We start from the raw sequence: 17,029 nt of genomic DNA, 5'->3' as shown, positions 1-17,029 counted from the left end.
AATATCTAGTTAATATCCTAACATCCTAGTCTAATATCTAGTTAATATCCTAATATCCTAGTCTAATATTAGTTAATATCCTAATATTCTAGTCTAATATCTAGTTAATATCCTAATATCCTAGTCTAATATCTAGTTAATATCCTAGTCTAATATCCTATGTACTCACACACTACTAACTTATTTAGTTTCAAGTCTGGCGACCGCCCTCCATATATTTGGTAACAATCCGTCTGCATGTAGAACTGAATTTACATACTACCAGGTACACTTCATGACAAGCAAATATAAGTAGCCATTTCAACTAACTCAATCGAAACTCAAACCAAATAAGCTTTCATCTTATTGTACAAGCTTGATATTCAAACCTATTTTACAGTTATACTTTGTTCTGCAATCTCATTTAAACGTCAATATTTCATTTTCAACAGAGCAGATGAAGAGGGAGATTGTTAAACTCGTAGGTAACAACCTAAAATAAGAGATATGAGAAAGAAACCATCTGTATCTATATAATTCTACTTTGTTTTATGGCTTTGTATTTATTTATTGTAGAATGTATATGCTGACTTTATACTAACATTTTTCTAAGTTATGAAAATGTGGTTTAAAAATGGGCATCATAACCTAAACATATAGTAGAACTTCACTGCTAAATTAAATCTGCCTTCAACAAACAGCAATAATACATTCGGTATGTATAATAAAAAGAGATTAGGAACACAGAATGCCATGTTATGCTTTGAATAATATAAAATATTTGGTGCAATTTTGATAGTCCACTATTAAATTTTGTCGGAACAATTAGAAACATATTTCTTTATAATTTGGTCTTGATGTTGAAACTCTGTCGTTATCTATAGTTTTCCAAGTTAGACGTTTATTATGTTATTTGATATCAACACACGTGGTAGTGTGTCGTGAGGCAAAAACAACCCGCAGGACACACTGTGTGTTAGGAGTGACGTTTAGATACATAAGTATTGATTAGGCCAAGCAAACTAGATTATCAGTTTCTAGCTCAAGTTTTCAAAACAATCATACGGGTGGACGGTTACTGTTGATTATTCATTGCCAATTTTTAAGTAAAATTTGCTAAATATTTAGTTTGTTTGTTTGTTTGAATTTATGTACAAAGCTACACAATGGACTATCTGTGCTCTGCCCACCACGGGTATCGAAACTCGGTTTCTAGCGTGGTAAATCCGCAGATATACCGCTGTGCCACTGGGGGGCGGCACTGTTTTAGAGAGGAAAAACTACCACCATATATTTTAAAGAATATGGTTGGTTCTGAAAGGTAAAGGTCTGTTCCAAATAATAGGGTTGCGATCTTAAAGCTAATGTTGGTTACTATCGATTGTCACTTTCTTACTTACTGTGGTTTGTTGTTGTGTATTGAAAAAATATCATGATATCTACTCAAAAACACCTTAGGTGTGAAAAAAAAGATGGGATTAAAAAAAAAGAAAAAGATTAAGCTAGCGACTTAAAGGAATGAAATCAAAATTGGCGGTCAAACCGATAGCTACACTTATAGCATTAATTTTGATTTCATTCCTTTGAGTCGCACGTTCAAACCTTTTTTGGCCGCGCCTTTTCTCACACCTAAGGTGTTTTTGATTAGGTGCTTTTATTCACAGCACCACTTGATTTCATGAATTTTGTAATTTAACTTGCAAGTTATTATTTGCTTCCAAACGTTAAGTCTACCGTTTGAGTTCAAAATGCTACAACTTAACCAGAATTCATCGAACGGTTTTACAGTTTTATTTACACTCCTAGTTTACTAAAACCCATTTTAAATTAAGGATGTGCAGAATACCAACCAAATGACGCTCAGAACAACTTCTCCTGAAGAAAGTAGCTGATGGAAAGGAAAAAATGTGTTTGCCCTAAATAAATATCTAATACTTTATTCTTTCGTTAAGGTTACATTCACTAGCAATATTAGTTAGAAATGTTTAGAATATCTATTTTGTTATTTTGAACGTATACTGATTATTAAATATTTTTCTTAAGGATTATTTTGCATTTTTAGATTACTATATAATTTGAGAACTAACCAAATTATCTTCCTATACCTGCCTAATTTCGTGAAACATTACTGGGATTACGACCGAACATATCGCTAAAAGCGAAGTACCAAAATGAATAAACAATGCTTTCTAATCATTATTACGTAAGAATAGTATATGAAAATATTGTTTGTTTGTTTGTTTTGGAATTTCGCGCAAAGCTACACGAGGGCTATCTGCGCTAGCCGTCCCTAATTTAGCAGTGTAAGACTAGAGGGAAGGCAGCTAGTCATCACCACCCACCGCCAACTTTTGGGCTACTTTTTTACCAACGAATAGTGGGATTGACCGTCACATTATAACGCCCCCACGGCTGAAAGGGCGAGCATGTTTGGTGGGATGCGGATTCGAACCCGCGACCCTCAGATTGTGAGTCGAGCGCCTTATCCACCTGGCCATGCCGGGCCTTATATGAAAATAGATATAGCCATTACTGAGTTGAATTTTAGTACTTATCTATGTAAGTAGCTTGTTTTGATTAGAAGCTAATATTAATTTACTACACACCAACTTCTACTGTAGGCCAATTTACTGCATATATAAATTATTTGTTTTATTTTTCAAACAATAGTTTAGAAAGAAATCTCAAAGAAACGGTGCACCAAAACAGGTACAAAAGAATCTGTTCTCTCAAGTTACAGGTACATGTTCAAAAATTTATTGGTATCCATAATAAACAAAAAAAGCATCCAAGAAATTATCAGAATCAGAGAAGACAAAATTCAAATTGGGACCAGGGTTTCAAAGCTTTTATGACAATAATAGATTTAATACAACGCTACCACGTGCCCAACAATGCCTCAGCAGTTAGTCTGTGAACTTATAACGCTAAAACCGGGTTTCGATACCCGTATCCGCGGACTTACAAGGCTAGAAACCGGGTTTCAATAGCAGTGGTGGGCAGAGCACAGATAGCCCATTGTGTAGCTTTGTGCATAAACTTAAACAAACAAACGATACCCGTGATGGACACAGCACAGATGGTCCATTGTGTAGTTTTGAGCTTAACAACAAACGAACAAAGTTACCACGTAACGGTTTAATTTAAAATTTGTTTTGAAATTATTTTACCTAAGAAAATTTGAGATCATTTTTGAAGGTAGAATTTTTAAAATAAAATAACAAACACACAGTTTATACTTTAATTACTTTTTGTGTTTGTAGCAAAATAGGACTAAGTAATTTCTAATATGCAATTTCATTCTTATCTTTCAAGCTATCCAAAACAGATTCTTTGAAAGCGGATTTTCCGTTGCTATCCGATATAGTTACAATGATCCTTTGATTAGAAATCTAGAAAAAAATTATTCTTTCTTTCCCACACACACAGTCATAGTTTTCATTCAATGAATCTATAACTAGTTTTTCTTGGCTCACTTGAAAAAAAAACTGTTTTTAAACATTTAAACATGGCTCTAAGTTTTCGACGCTAAATTAAGAATAGTCTAGCATTTCTGTTTTTGTTTTTTTGTAAACTGTTTTTATAAATATCAGACTCTGAAACTTATCCAAATGAAACATCCCGCCTTTTCCTTGTAGAAAAATAATTGAAATGATAACATTTTAAAACCCCCGACCTTCACCATAGTAAAGTTGGCGTATTTGTTTGTTGGCATTAAATTGGTTTAGATATGATTCTAGTACTAACAGATTAGCAATTTTTATATATTACTGGAATCACTTATCCTTCATTGTTTAATCTCTTGATGGAATTGTGATACTGGATGGCTGGATCATTAAATAATACATCATAGCGATGACTATAATGCATACAATAAAAAACTATTTCATACTTTCGTTTTATAAATACATGAAAACTGAAAACATATTTTAATTTTACTTACACTATTACCACATCAAGGAAAACACGTGAACCTGTTGGGGTTTGTCAGTGTTGTTTAGTCTTTGATAATTTTTACCTTTTTTCAGAGCGTTTTAAAATACTCTAGAATGTTTGTTATGCTATAGTTTTATTCGTATAATATTTCAACAAAAAGTGATAACGTAATAACACTTACTGTCGTTGTTCGGAAAATAATATCGTAGTATAGTGGTTTTTAAAGGTGTGTTTTGTTCTATATGAACTTAGCTTGTAAATCTGTATGTTTGTATATTCAATTAACTCTTTTCACAAGTTCTGAAGCTAGCAAGTCAAAACTTGGCAGGCGGACTCGAGTTAACCCGGGGTTTGTCCTTATATATATACATATGACTTAGCCCGCTACAAGAGGTTACAAAAGGAGATTAAAACACCATCAGAAGGTCACCTAGACATAATGGAGATATAACAGTTGGTTTTAAGGGCCATTGAGCCCGAAACTGCATCGATTTTGTGTTCCTCGCCTTCTCGTGATCCCGGAGACGCCATGTTTAAATTTGTGTTTATATCCTACTCCAGTGGTGTAGGAAGGAGTAGCAAAGTGGGAGCGCTTGGTTAGACATGTAAATTTTACAATGACAGCTTGAAAGTATAAGGAGCTGCTAAAAGCAGTTCAATCTAGGGGGTCAGGAGCATGTCCCCAGAAAATTAATATAGTAATACAATTTACAGTTCCTATGTAAGCCAGATATGTAAAAGTGGGAGTGTTACAGCAACAAGGTTCCGACGTCTCTGTCACACTCATAAGTTATCGAGTTCAAACTTGGCACGTGTGCTCAGGAAACATGAGCGAGCGTCCTAACGCTTCTTAAGTTTTCCCTAATGAGATAGCTATAGAGGTAAGTGGGAATAATGGAAGAGCTTGATTGGTACACTAGGGTCTCTGTGAATCATGTTAAACTCCGTATTTACGCAAAGAAACATCTCATCTGTAATTATTATTTCAGAAGTTTAAGTTGCGAAAAATAAAAATGAATTCATCTTATGTTCGTGATTCACTTATGCGACTATTAATATTATGTGCTAAATTAATTTTCAATCATAAGTTATATGAATATAAGAAATAAACTACATTTTTGGAACACAGTATTAGCACAAAAACAGGGAAGATAATTTTGACACTCCTGAAGAAATATTCCCACACAGCTTAGGTGATACCTGATTGTGAAATTCCCTTGTGAACACACGGCATTAGGAAATGGTTCAGGTTGAAATTACCTTCAGGGGATTTGGTCAAGTTCGGTACACTTTTAATGATATAGCTTTCAACAATTCTTCATGTTAAGTAATTTTCCGTTTCTTTTATCATTTTGGCTGATTCACAGTTCATGGGGTGGTCAAAGTCTCTTGTAAGAAGAAATAATGAATTATTTGTATTCTGGTTTTAATGTTCGTTTTTTATGCTCTTTCATTTTTGTTTTCAAATTTGCTCCTGTTTTCACCAAGGCAAACTTTCACCTGATTAGCCTTGAATAGTACAGCCAATGTGTATTTTATCTTCTTCTACGATTTCATTTGAAGTCAGGTTATTTACATGATTAGCCTTGAATAGTACAGTCAATGTGTATTTTATCTTCTTCTACGATTTCATTTGAAGTCAGGTTATTTTAAATTCATTAAATGTCTATGAGGAATTACGTCAATTACTTTTAAATGCACAAAAGTTATACTTAGTCGAAGAATCAGAGTGAGAAAAGTTGAAAATAGAATATATATATATAATAAGTTTATCAAACTTCTAATAAGACATAAAGACAATCTAAACTTATGTAAAATACATAAACAATAACCTATATTCGTCGTCTTAGTGGTGTACAATCTGTCGCTTAAGTGATTATTGAAAATAACCTGACTTCAAATGAAATCGTAGAAGAAGATAAAATACACATTGACTGTACTATTCAAGGCTAATCATGTAAATAATCTGACTTCAAATCAAATCGTAGAAAAAGATAAAATACACATTGACTGTACTATTCAAGGCTAATCATGTATTTATATTTTTCATGCAACGTTTTTAAATGATTTGAATTTAAAGCTCTATATAAAAAAAACGCCTAAATAGAACTAAAGTGCAAGATAATAAACCCGTTTACAGCCCACGGGCTTTTTAATGACCCGTCAATTTTGCTATAATGAGAAAATGACCACACAAGTACCTACTGGGCTTCAAAAGGATTGATTTGCCAATCACCGGATAACTAGATTTTCCAATTTCTATATGGGTTTAGTCGCTCTAAGGAAACCCAACAAGAAAAGGTATAAATATATATATTTTTTGTTTCTAGTGTTTAGAAGGTTTAGTTTTGTTAATTGCTTGAGTGTTAAACAAACGCTTTACTTTCAAATTCGATGACGAGGATAATGGCTGGAGACGGCTTGAATGGGTAATGATCAGGTACCTGATGATGACAAAACCTTGTCGAAACGTTGTGCATTTGCTGTTATGTTAAACTTATATTAAAGTTTTTCTTCATTACCCATTCAAGCCGTCTCCAGCCATTATAAATGCTTTACTTGCCTCAGATAAATGTAGTGAAGAAAGGGAGATAAATAAAGTCTAAATTATCGTTAATACTTCCAGCTTGATCTTAAGAAAGGTCGATTTGATAACTGTTAAAACATTGGACTTCCTAATCGCTAGAGGCTTCACATACTCCAGAGACGCCCTTTGATAGCAAAAGTAATGAATATGGTTGAAATCAACATTCCACTATACCGACTGTATCTTTAGAATGCTTCATTTGTTAATTGCTAGAGTGTGTAACATGCTATACCCCAAACGGTTTTACTTGTCCTCGGAAAGACCAATAACGAACAAAAATAAAATAAATTTAAACTCACTTTTCCACTACCAGATGGATCTTCACAACATTTAGTTTGCTCATTGCTTGTAATGTGGCAAACGGTTTTACTTAGTCTAGATACCCCATAATAAAGAAATAAACAAACTACTAAGTCTGAATCTTATTGTTCATCGACTAGACATTCAGATGATTAACTTGCTAATAATCTGATAAAAATGTTCAAAAAGCGACAGTTGATGTTCATATACCTATAATTAATTGAACCCTGTGCTCACTACTAAGTGAAAAACGGAATTTCAAACACATATCTTGGTTGTTCAGCATTTTGTTTTTAACGAAATAAATTGACTCTTATTTTAATATTTTAAGTTTTATAATGCCAGAGACCTACAGATACAGAAGATGTGATATGTGCGTAACAACAAGCTTTTCAAAACAAATTTACGATATTACTATACACTACTATTTTTCAGGAGCTCTGGAAAAAAATGCTTTAAGAAAAGTTTCCGTTTCTAAAACAGAATTTTGATATTCACATTTTTAGCCTAATACAAACTAACTTCTATAAAGTTCTAGAAACTTTTTTTGTAGCAAGAAGCAGATTGTTTAACAAACCAAAATAGATAAAATTGGAAATTTTTGGATGTACATAATTTGTTCGATCCAGAACTTCTATATATTCTATCTCAGAAATACAATATAAATATATACAGGACTTTACTTTCTTAATAGTGAAATATAAACAAGAATATTTCCTACACTAATAGGGAAAAAAAGAAGATAACTTTATTTTACATAGAATATTCAAAACTGGGTCTGACAGGCACTAGCATTGATTACTGAAAGTTTGCATTGATAATCTATGCATGAAGTGAAATTGTGAGTGCCGGGAGGAAGAATCGAATGGTGACATTATTCATCTCGATATCAAAACTGTAAGAGTTCCTATTTTGAATTTGCACTAATGTACTTAACTTTTTTTTTAAATGAAAGTTTATAAGTGTAATTATTAACTCAGTTCAATCTGTATTCAATCTGGTCAAACGTGAAAATGTGTTCAACTGTCTGTACAATTAAAGATACTTTTATATCAAAGTGTATTTTCTAGCAAAGAAACATAAAATGGCACAGTTGTGTCTAGGACTATTTGCTTCCGATAGAGGATTTTCTTTAATTCTCAAATGTTATTCGTAATGAAGGTTTTCATGAAATTAACTCTCATTTGTTGAGTGCGATAAATACAAATAACTGTCAATATTAGAACAGAAAAACCAATAAAAGTTCTTCTCAAGTCTCAGAAACTCTGTTCCATGAGATATGAAAACTCATACAAGAAAACAATCTAAATATAATTAACAAGCAAACTCGGCCATTACTTAGTCAGGATATAAAAAAATATATATAAAGTTAAAAGATGTAAAATATAGCAACATTTGGGCAACTTTCCAGCCAAATAACTTTCACCTAACCCTATAACTTTTAATCGCCCCCCGGTAGCTCAGCGGTAAGTCTCAAGGTTTCCAATGCTAAAAATGGGCAGAGAACAGATAGCCTAATGTGTAGCTTCGAGCTTAACAACAAATGCCCAAATTTTAAAATCATTTTTGTATTTAAAATTTCTAGTACAAACGTAACCTGACGTTTAACTTGACGTAACATGGAGAAATTAAATTAAGCGAGTAATCGCTATGAATTTTGTTGCCGCTGAAATAAAAGTATTTAATTTGTCATCCTAATATCATTATTGAAGTTTGTTGAACACAGTTGACTGGTGTCTTACAGAAATTATTATTTTCTACTTTTTTCTGTGATTTCTCGACTTCATCTGTCTTAATTAGTACAAACCAGATAAAGTTATTTCTCGATTTCATCTGTCTTAATTGGTACAAACCAGACAAAGTGATTTCTCGCTTCATCTGTCTTAATTAGTACAAACCAGATAAAGTTATTTCTCGATTTCATCTGTCTTAATTAGTACAAACCAGATAAAGTGATTTCTCGTAGAGAATAACTTCAGGTATAAAGCTAAATAAGGAAGTTTATTCAGCAAGTGCTTGGTTTTTCAGCTAAAAGTCTTCGTTGATAGCGATTTAATTCTTGATAACTCAAGATTAATTATGTATTTTAGCGCTCAAAAATATTAACCTGAAAAATTCATTAGCAGAAAAACAAAATAAAAGTTTTGAAGTAGAGAAATAACTTTATCTGGTTTGCACCAATTAAAACAGATGAAGCCGAGAAATCACTTTATCTGGTTTGTACTAATTAAGACAGATAAAGTCGAGAAATCACTTTATCTGGTTTGTACTAATTAAGACAGATGAATCGAGAAATCACTTTATCTGGTTTGAACTAATTTAGACAAATGAAGCCGAGAAATCACTTTATCTGGATGAATACGAAACTGCTTATAGATGTCACTGAAAATTCCCGTAAAACTGAAATTGATTAAAATAACTTGTCGTAGCTTTATTATCGACTAGCTGAGTTTAGCCCTCAAGTTGCGGGTTGTATTTTTGCAGCATCTAGTTATGAACCATAAATCCTCGGATTTGCAGCCCAGGCAGTTAACTAATATGCCACGCCCAAACAAGTAAAAACGAAACATCCTGCATTATTTCAAAAAGAACTGTGGAGAACTGTTACAGACAATGTAACTGATATCTTCATGTAAATACTGAAGGTGTAGAAAACTAACAGATATTCTTTCCAGATATTACAGAACATAAAAAAATATATATCACAAAATACACAGAATGCTTGCACTTGAGGGACATATACTGCTTTAAAACCTACACTCCTACGTATTCACATTAATGTTTCTGTTCTCACGGCACAAAGATGCGCAGAGAAAATGTGCGTGCGTTGTAAGAATAATGATAAAGTCCAACCTTTCGATCAGTAAAGAGTAGCCCAAAAGTTGGTGGTTGGTTCTGTCGACTAGTTGCTTTCTCTCTAAGCAATCAGTTCAAAATCATCCATTGCTATTCGCAGATAGGTCCTGTGTAGCTTTGCTCGAAATTTCGAAACAAAAAACGTTTTTTTCTTTTTTTATCAGCTACTGATATTTTATATTTATGTTAACGTCCTTTGACGTCCTATTTTGTATCATTTATCCTGTTGTTTACATATATCGAATTTGATGTGATTATCCATACCTATACTCTTCAAGTACGCTTTGGTGAATGCTGCTATGCTTTGATAAGATCGTATTTTAGGTGAAACTGTATTTTGTTTAGATAATACTTCAAAAGATGCTATTTTTATATAATCTCCTGCTTAAAGTACTAGCTATCGCTACAATCAATTTGAATAATTTGATAGTATAAGTTAGAAATTAATAATCACATAAAACACTTACTTTTTTATTTCACTAATAATTAAGGCCTTTCACTCATATCGTCATTTATTCTACAAAAAGTAATCGTAAAATAAACTAATTACAGTAGTAAGTTATTCTTAAACGAGAGCTGTTGAAACGCTTATGTTACCTTACCATGAGATAACACAGAAAAAAAGAATCACTTCAATTATTGCAGTCCCTTTTATGCCTTTTTGACAGCCAAGTATCTTGAATATATTTATATTTGCACGGAAATCTTTGTATTTGAGAAACAACAACAACAAAAACGGTAATACAAAATTTGACGATATTTGACATATTTAATGTAAAAATTGTCTGTATTGTAAAAAAGGTTTGCTCTAAATGGTAGTTTGAAAAGAAATGTTGTATGTGGGAACGTGACTTTAGTTACCTCTTCAGTCATAGCCTAGCATTGATTTCCTCTCACAGTTTGTAATGATAAGCGTTTTTCGATTTAAAAAAATGGGTACTTTAGTGTGTTTTCTATACTTTTAAAAATAGCAGTCGCAAATAATTCTGAAATGTAAATAATCTCCCTTTTCAACGTATGTAAGTTGAATTACAGAATACATAAACTTTGCAAACAAGATAGTCCATACCTAAACACAAAGGTGTACTGTAACATATTAGAATTTCAAATAGCTTGAAATTGAGTTAACTGATAAATTTTAATTTAGTAGTTAAATTGTACTCTGGATTTAGTATTTAAATAAATGCCGATATATAGTCAGTTTGTAATATTTGCCAACACAGTTTTGTTACACAGTTTTCTTTTTTAACACAAATATGTTTTAATATACACACAACAGTACAATTTACAATAACAATCATTACAAATAGTTATTACAAACAATGATTTATAAACAAAAGTTTCACAAGCTTACAAACAATATAAAGTCTTCTTTCTATTTTGGAACTTCCTTGATATCTTATCGAGGGTTTACGATGAATGAGTTGAATACGAGTTGGCGTAGGTACAATTCACATAACGGGGAACTAGCTAGCTTTGTCCTTCATTATTCACCAGTCACGCGCGCTGAGTCTTCCGCGGTGAATTTCTATAACGTTTTCGTAAAAATACTAATGTCGAATGAGAATCCACTGACGTTAAATGATTTGTAATGTTCGAACTTTGTAAATTCTCCTGGTCAAATATCTTAAGTTTTCCAATTGATAAGTGTTATAACAATCACAGTTATAGCTTCCGAAGTTTTATAGCACACTGATTATAGCGAACTAACAATAGATACTCTCTTTGGTGCCGTCGCGTTGGTTATATTTATAGCCGTGTGGTGGCGTTCTAGAAAATTCAGATTACCTAACAATACAAATTTGTAGATTCTTTCTCTCGAGAATCTTCTACAACTTTGGAGAATAGGCGGGAGTTTCGCAATACATATCTAACACTATAAGCTATGCATGTTTTTAAACATAAACTCAATCCAAACAAACCTTGATATTAAAATAAATATATAACAACAAATTCGTTACAGTACATACACTAAAAACACATACTAAGAAGAACATCGATGAATATATCACAGTTTCTGCCACTAAACAATCCCTAAATACACCCTAAATACAGCAACCAAAATGTAGGATATAAGCTAACTAGTATTTTGGTATTTGTTTGCTTGTAAATAAGCACAAAGCTACACAATGGACTATCTTTTCTCTGCCACCACGGATATTTAAGCGCGGTTTCTCGTGTTGTAAGTCCGCAGACATGCCGCTGTGCCACTGGGGAGCTCAATTAAACCTTAGTAATAGTTAAACAAATAGCTTTTAGATGTGAAGACTAGATGACTTATGAATGGTAGAGTCATAAAGGTAATGTTTCAGAGAGGTAGTGTACTTTCACGACTTATTTTCTTATGTCTACTTGGCTAATTAAACAGTAAAATGTTTAAGATGAAGAAAATTTTGTTTGGTATAACCACCCAGTTTCCCTAAGCTAAAGGTTAATAACCTGTAGTGACCACTTAATGAAAAAGAATCGCTGATCCTTTAGAAATTTCAGGCTTCTCTTAACAATCTAAGTAAAGTATTATATTTTTTAAAAAATCTATCTGTTCTCTTTCCTCTAATGAACCACGCAAGTAAATATTATTGGGTTTCCTCTAAAGAATCAAAGTTAATTGCTTTATTCCGAAAAACAAAATCAAAAGTTTTATGAAGTACTTGCACATGTTACCTTTGATTTAAAAATTAATAAAAAGGAAGGTTATATAAAATTTTATATCCATCTTTGATAAAACTGAAAACGACAGTCACATCCGTTTTAAATTTAAAAATAATCCGTCTTCCAGATTCTCTTTAAATCCGTTTCCAATCGTTTCTCTCGATGTCTAATGATAGTCAGTAATAAACAAATGTATAAGAACTATGAATTGAAAGCGTTACCCCCATTAAACAAGAATACAAGCTAATTACCCGTGAAGGACATTTTCCAAAGCTTTTGCCAATTGCTTTTTTTAAGCAATTTTAACATCTTTTAATACCATGGTGTAGTACTAATTTGGCGATATATTGTGTGTTTTATGTATTTTTCTAAACTTTTTAATGCGCCTCAGTTCAGATTTATTAAACATTTTTACATTCCACTCGGTATTATTGGATGTGCTAAATTGGCACACGCTTGCACAGTGAATGGTTTAAAAAAAAACAGTTATGTAATACTTGAATGCAGTGTCTTTAATACTCCTATCCCTTCCTTTTCGCCTGTGTTATTTACTAAAACCAGAGCTAAATATAAGGTATATATGAGTATATAAGGTATGGATATAAGTTACTGTTGTTTCTGTATTTTCCAATAGTATTTGGTTTACCCACCGTTCCGTAGCGCTGTGTTGGTTCCTGGGATATTCAATTAATTTTTTTTCTTAAATTATATTGAATATACTATTCAAGTAGTCTATGCTTTGTTTTCGGTATGTTGAAGAATGTACTTGCAATTGGCTTACACTTAGAGTGTTTCAACAAAATGCTCTAAGATAATTAGTTTTCAGTAAAATCCTTCATGCTTAGGGACAGAGAAGGTGAGAAACAGACAGTAAGAATTATTATTGAAAACAACCAATTGCACTATTCAAGTATATCGTTTGCTCATTTTTCTTTAAAGAATGTTTTCCTATATCATCCGCTGAAATGTGATTCATTTGGTTTTGGCTTGCTACAAAAAGTGTGTGTGTATAAGTTAACACGTTTTCAAGAATTTCTAATAAAATAAATATTAGCTTAGCCAATTGAATAGATACATGAACTTATAAAAAATATGGTGATGAAACTTTTGATTCTGTACTCATTACAATTCGTTGTACTTCGTAACATGCCACAGAAGAGTTCATTCAAATTACGTCCAATATTCGTTTTATTTCCACAAAATGCTATGAAAGAAATTTCAATTTATTTAACAATTGACGGAGTTCATCAACTTTTATAAATTATTTTGAGACGTTCGCAAAAGAAGTATTATTAAAGTTTCAGTTATCTTGAAGTTGATGTTTATATAGATGTTTATATATATATATAATCATATAAGTGTCAATCCCACATACACTAACAGAAAATTCGGATCAAAGATTTAGTAGTTTACTGAAAGTTATTTTCCAGTTTTGGATCTTAACCTCACACACAATGTTTGAAATTCGAACAAAAGCTTACCTAAGAGAGAGCAGTTGTCGTAGACAATATACTTTGGTATATTATATTGTTCACCTGAAAAATAATAAGATTTTTAGCTTTTCATTTTAATATATTTTACAAGAAATTCCAACGTGCCAGCTCTTATGTGGTTTGGAGTTAATCAGAATCCAAAAGATGTAAATAGTCAGATGGAAGATTCCAAAAAGTTCCTATACAACAGTAATTATTTATTGCAATAATGCTCTTTCACAATGAAAAATATCAGCTCCTTTTGTATATTTCCATTGAACATTGATAATTAGTCTAACTGAGAAATAGATTCATGAGTTAAAATCAATCAGAATATTGATACCACAAAAGGGTATACAATCACTGCTAAACTTTTATTAGATTCATGAGATAAAATCCGTTAGGATATTGATACCATAAGTGGGTAAACTCATTGCTAAACGTTTACTATATCCATAAGATAAAATCTATCAGAATATTACTACCACAAAAGGGTATAAAGTCAATGTTACACTTTTATATAATCATGAGGTAAAATCCGTCAGGATACTGATACCACAAACGTTTACAATCACTGCTAAACTTTTATTAGATTTATGAGATAAAATCCGTCAGAATATTGTTACCACATAAGGGTATACAATCACCGCTAAACTTTTATTAGGTTCATGAGATAAAATTTGTCAGAATATTTTTACCACAAAAGCGTCCACAGTCACTGCTAGAGAATTATTGCTGTTGAGTTAATTCTATCATGATAACTATAAAATAATTTTCATGAAAGTGTTCTATATAATCAGTTGTTCTTCTCGATTTCTCATACAAACAACAGATGAATTAATTTCCAAATTAAATTTTAATTTTATTTTTTAAGAAAAATTGTTCTTCTGTTTCTTTTTATTTTTTTATCTTTTAGGGCATTGTAATGACCTGCCAAGATTTTCTGAGCCTATTCCGAACGTCACAGTTCCTGTTGGTCGCGATATTGAGTTTCCGTGTATTGTGGAAAACCTTGGAAACTACAGAGTAAGTTTGAGAATAGAAACCACGATGAAAAATTCCATAAAGAATTTTCGAATGAATCGTTCATCTTATGTAGCAACTGAATATAAACAGTACACTAGATATGAAATCTCATTTTAAATGTAAATGTTCTAATGTTTAATAATAGTAAAATATTAAGGAAGTTGTATCATCTATATAACATCCTAATCAACATAAAGTATTTATTAATAGAATAATAGGCATTTTTTTGCATATTGATATGCTATTATTAAACATGATTTTATTCAGTTAACTAATTTTTTTCCGTACAGCAGATCTCTATGTTATCAGTTTCATTTAACCCTCGTTATAAACACTTTTTCCAAACTATTTATGCATCGAAATGCTTGTATGTCCTGAATTTGTTACAGAGTCCCTAAAATATTGAGTCACACAATAATGCAATTATTCCCACTAGCTATTGCTGGGTCCTCGATAAATGTGACATCGAAATTGAGTAATTTCACCCATGGTCAGCTATTTTCACTGAGTGTCGGAACTTTTAATGGTAACGGTTCTCACCAAGAGTGTATTCAATATCAACTTGTGAATTTATACATTCAGGTTATTATTATTATTATTATTCTATTATTTTTACTAACTTGATGATATAATAAAAGTAGAACAAAGGTTCGCAGATATAAAAATTGTAAAGCTGTAAACAGTAAAATAAATTATATATATAAATATATTCAGACATTTCTTCATGTCTTCATACCATTTGTCTGTTTAATCTTAACCTCATATCTAATCCGTCAAGCAAAAGCAAAATGGAGCTTTTCGATTTTATATAAAAAATTCATTTTCGTATAAAGACAGCATTAGAAAAGGTTAACTCGAATACCGATTCTTTAAGCTGTTGCTCCTATGTCACTCTAGTTTCATACTTAATCCATATTCTGGTTGAGCATGAAATTAGGCATTTTTTAGTCATTTATATGAAGAGGATTTGAATCTTACTTTTAAGTTATTTTTTCGTCGCCTTCATACATGTAAATTGAAATATGTAAAGTTTTCAAGTTTACCAAAATATAATTCTGTTATACTTTTATATATTTCTAAAAGTTATATCTTTTGTATAAGTTTGCTTACAGCACAATAAATGTAAAAATATATTTAAATTGATTGATTAATCAAGAAATGTGAATTTAGGTTAATTATGATACATATACTTAATATTTTACTAACTATTTATCTGCTCCCCAGTGCCACAGCGGTACGTCTGCGGACTTACAACGCTAGAATTTGGGTTTCGATACCCGTGGTGGGCTGAGCACACATAGACCATTGTGTAGCTTTATGCTTAATGACAAACAAACTCTTTATCGTAAATTACGTCTTTAAATGAGTACCAAAGTCATTTTTAGAATAAGTTATTTAAAAGCTAAAAGATGCTTGTAATCAGAAATGTTATCAAGCGGTGAATAAAAAGGCACATTGTGATTATTAACCGAACAGTAATTAAAATTTAATGTTTTAGAGAAATCAGTTTAAAAAGAACTTATAATCTAGTGTGTTTTAGGTTTATCAAAAAGAAAAAGATTGAAATACCTGTTCTGATACCTACTGAATTTCTGTATGACCAATGGAATACTTGATTAGAAAAGAGAATAGCATTTTGATTCCTCAAACAAGAGAAATTAACAAACCCTCGCTTAATCCCTGACTTACAAACTACAGCATTGGCTATTTATCATTTTGCTACAACTGAGTTCTTGTTAAATCGGTTTAGTCTAAACCCCTGCAGATGGAAATCGTTACTGTATACATTTTCACAGCGGATTATGATTACTCAGTTATTCCAACATACGAGCTGTAACACACAAATAGCTTATTGCAAAGCCTCTGATCCTGCCCGCCAGTGTAATCAGTCTAAGTATATCTCGTCTTCAGATTCTGTGCAAATAAGAAAAGTAAACTTTAATTAATTTAATTCTAGGAGCATCAAATAAACTTTTTTTTAAAAAAATTCAATTGCGTTACTAAATATTACTTCTGGCTAGGTATTTCGCAATAGCAGAAATTGCAAATAATAATTTATTAAACACCTATGCTTTAGCAAACATTTAGGATCAAAGCATGTTTATTCACAGAAAGCAATTCAGTTTTCTTTGTGTGTTTTTTTCTTGCTACTGGGTGGAATGTTTTACTTGAACTCTCTATTACTTTAGTCTGTCAGAAAAAAAATTACAAGTGAGCCATT

General features: G+C 31.7%; 1 protein-coding gene across 1 annotated transcript in view; it reads left to right on the top strand.

Annotated features, from left to right (window-relative positions):
• Nucleotides 1-17,029, top strand: part of LOC106464661 (lachesin-like) — a 171,104-nt gene that overhangs the window by 86,089 nt on the left and 67,986 nt on the right. Inside the window, exon 2 of the mRNA XM_022392984.1 lies at nucleotides 14,699-14,808. Coding sequence (XP_022248692.1) covers nucleotides 14,699-14,808 — 110 coding nt within the window. The remainder of the gene's footprint in view (nucleotides 1-14,698; nucleotides 14,809-17,029) is intronic.

Source organism: Limulus polyphemus, unplaced genomic scaffold (assembly GCF_000517525.1).
Source record: "Limulus polyphemus unplaced genomic scaffold, Limulus_polyphemus-2.1.2 Scaffold62, whole genome shotgun sequence".
In the NCBI taxonomy this organism is placed as follows: domain Eukaryota; kingdom Metazoa; phylum Arthropoda; class Merostomata; order Xiphosura; family Limulidae; genus Limulus; species Limulus polyphemus.
This window is presented reverse-complemented; position numbering and strand designations above follow the sequence as displayed.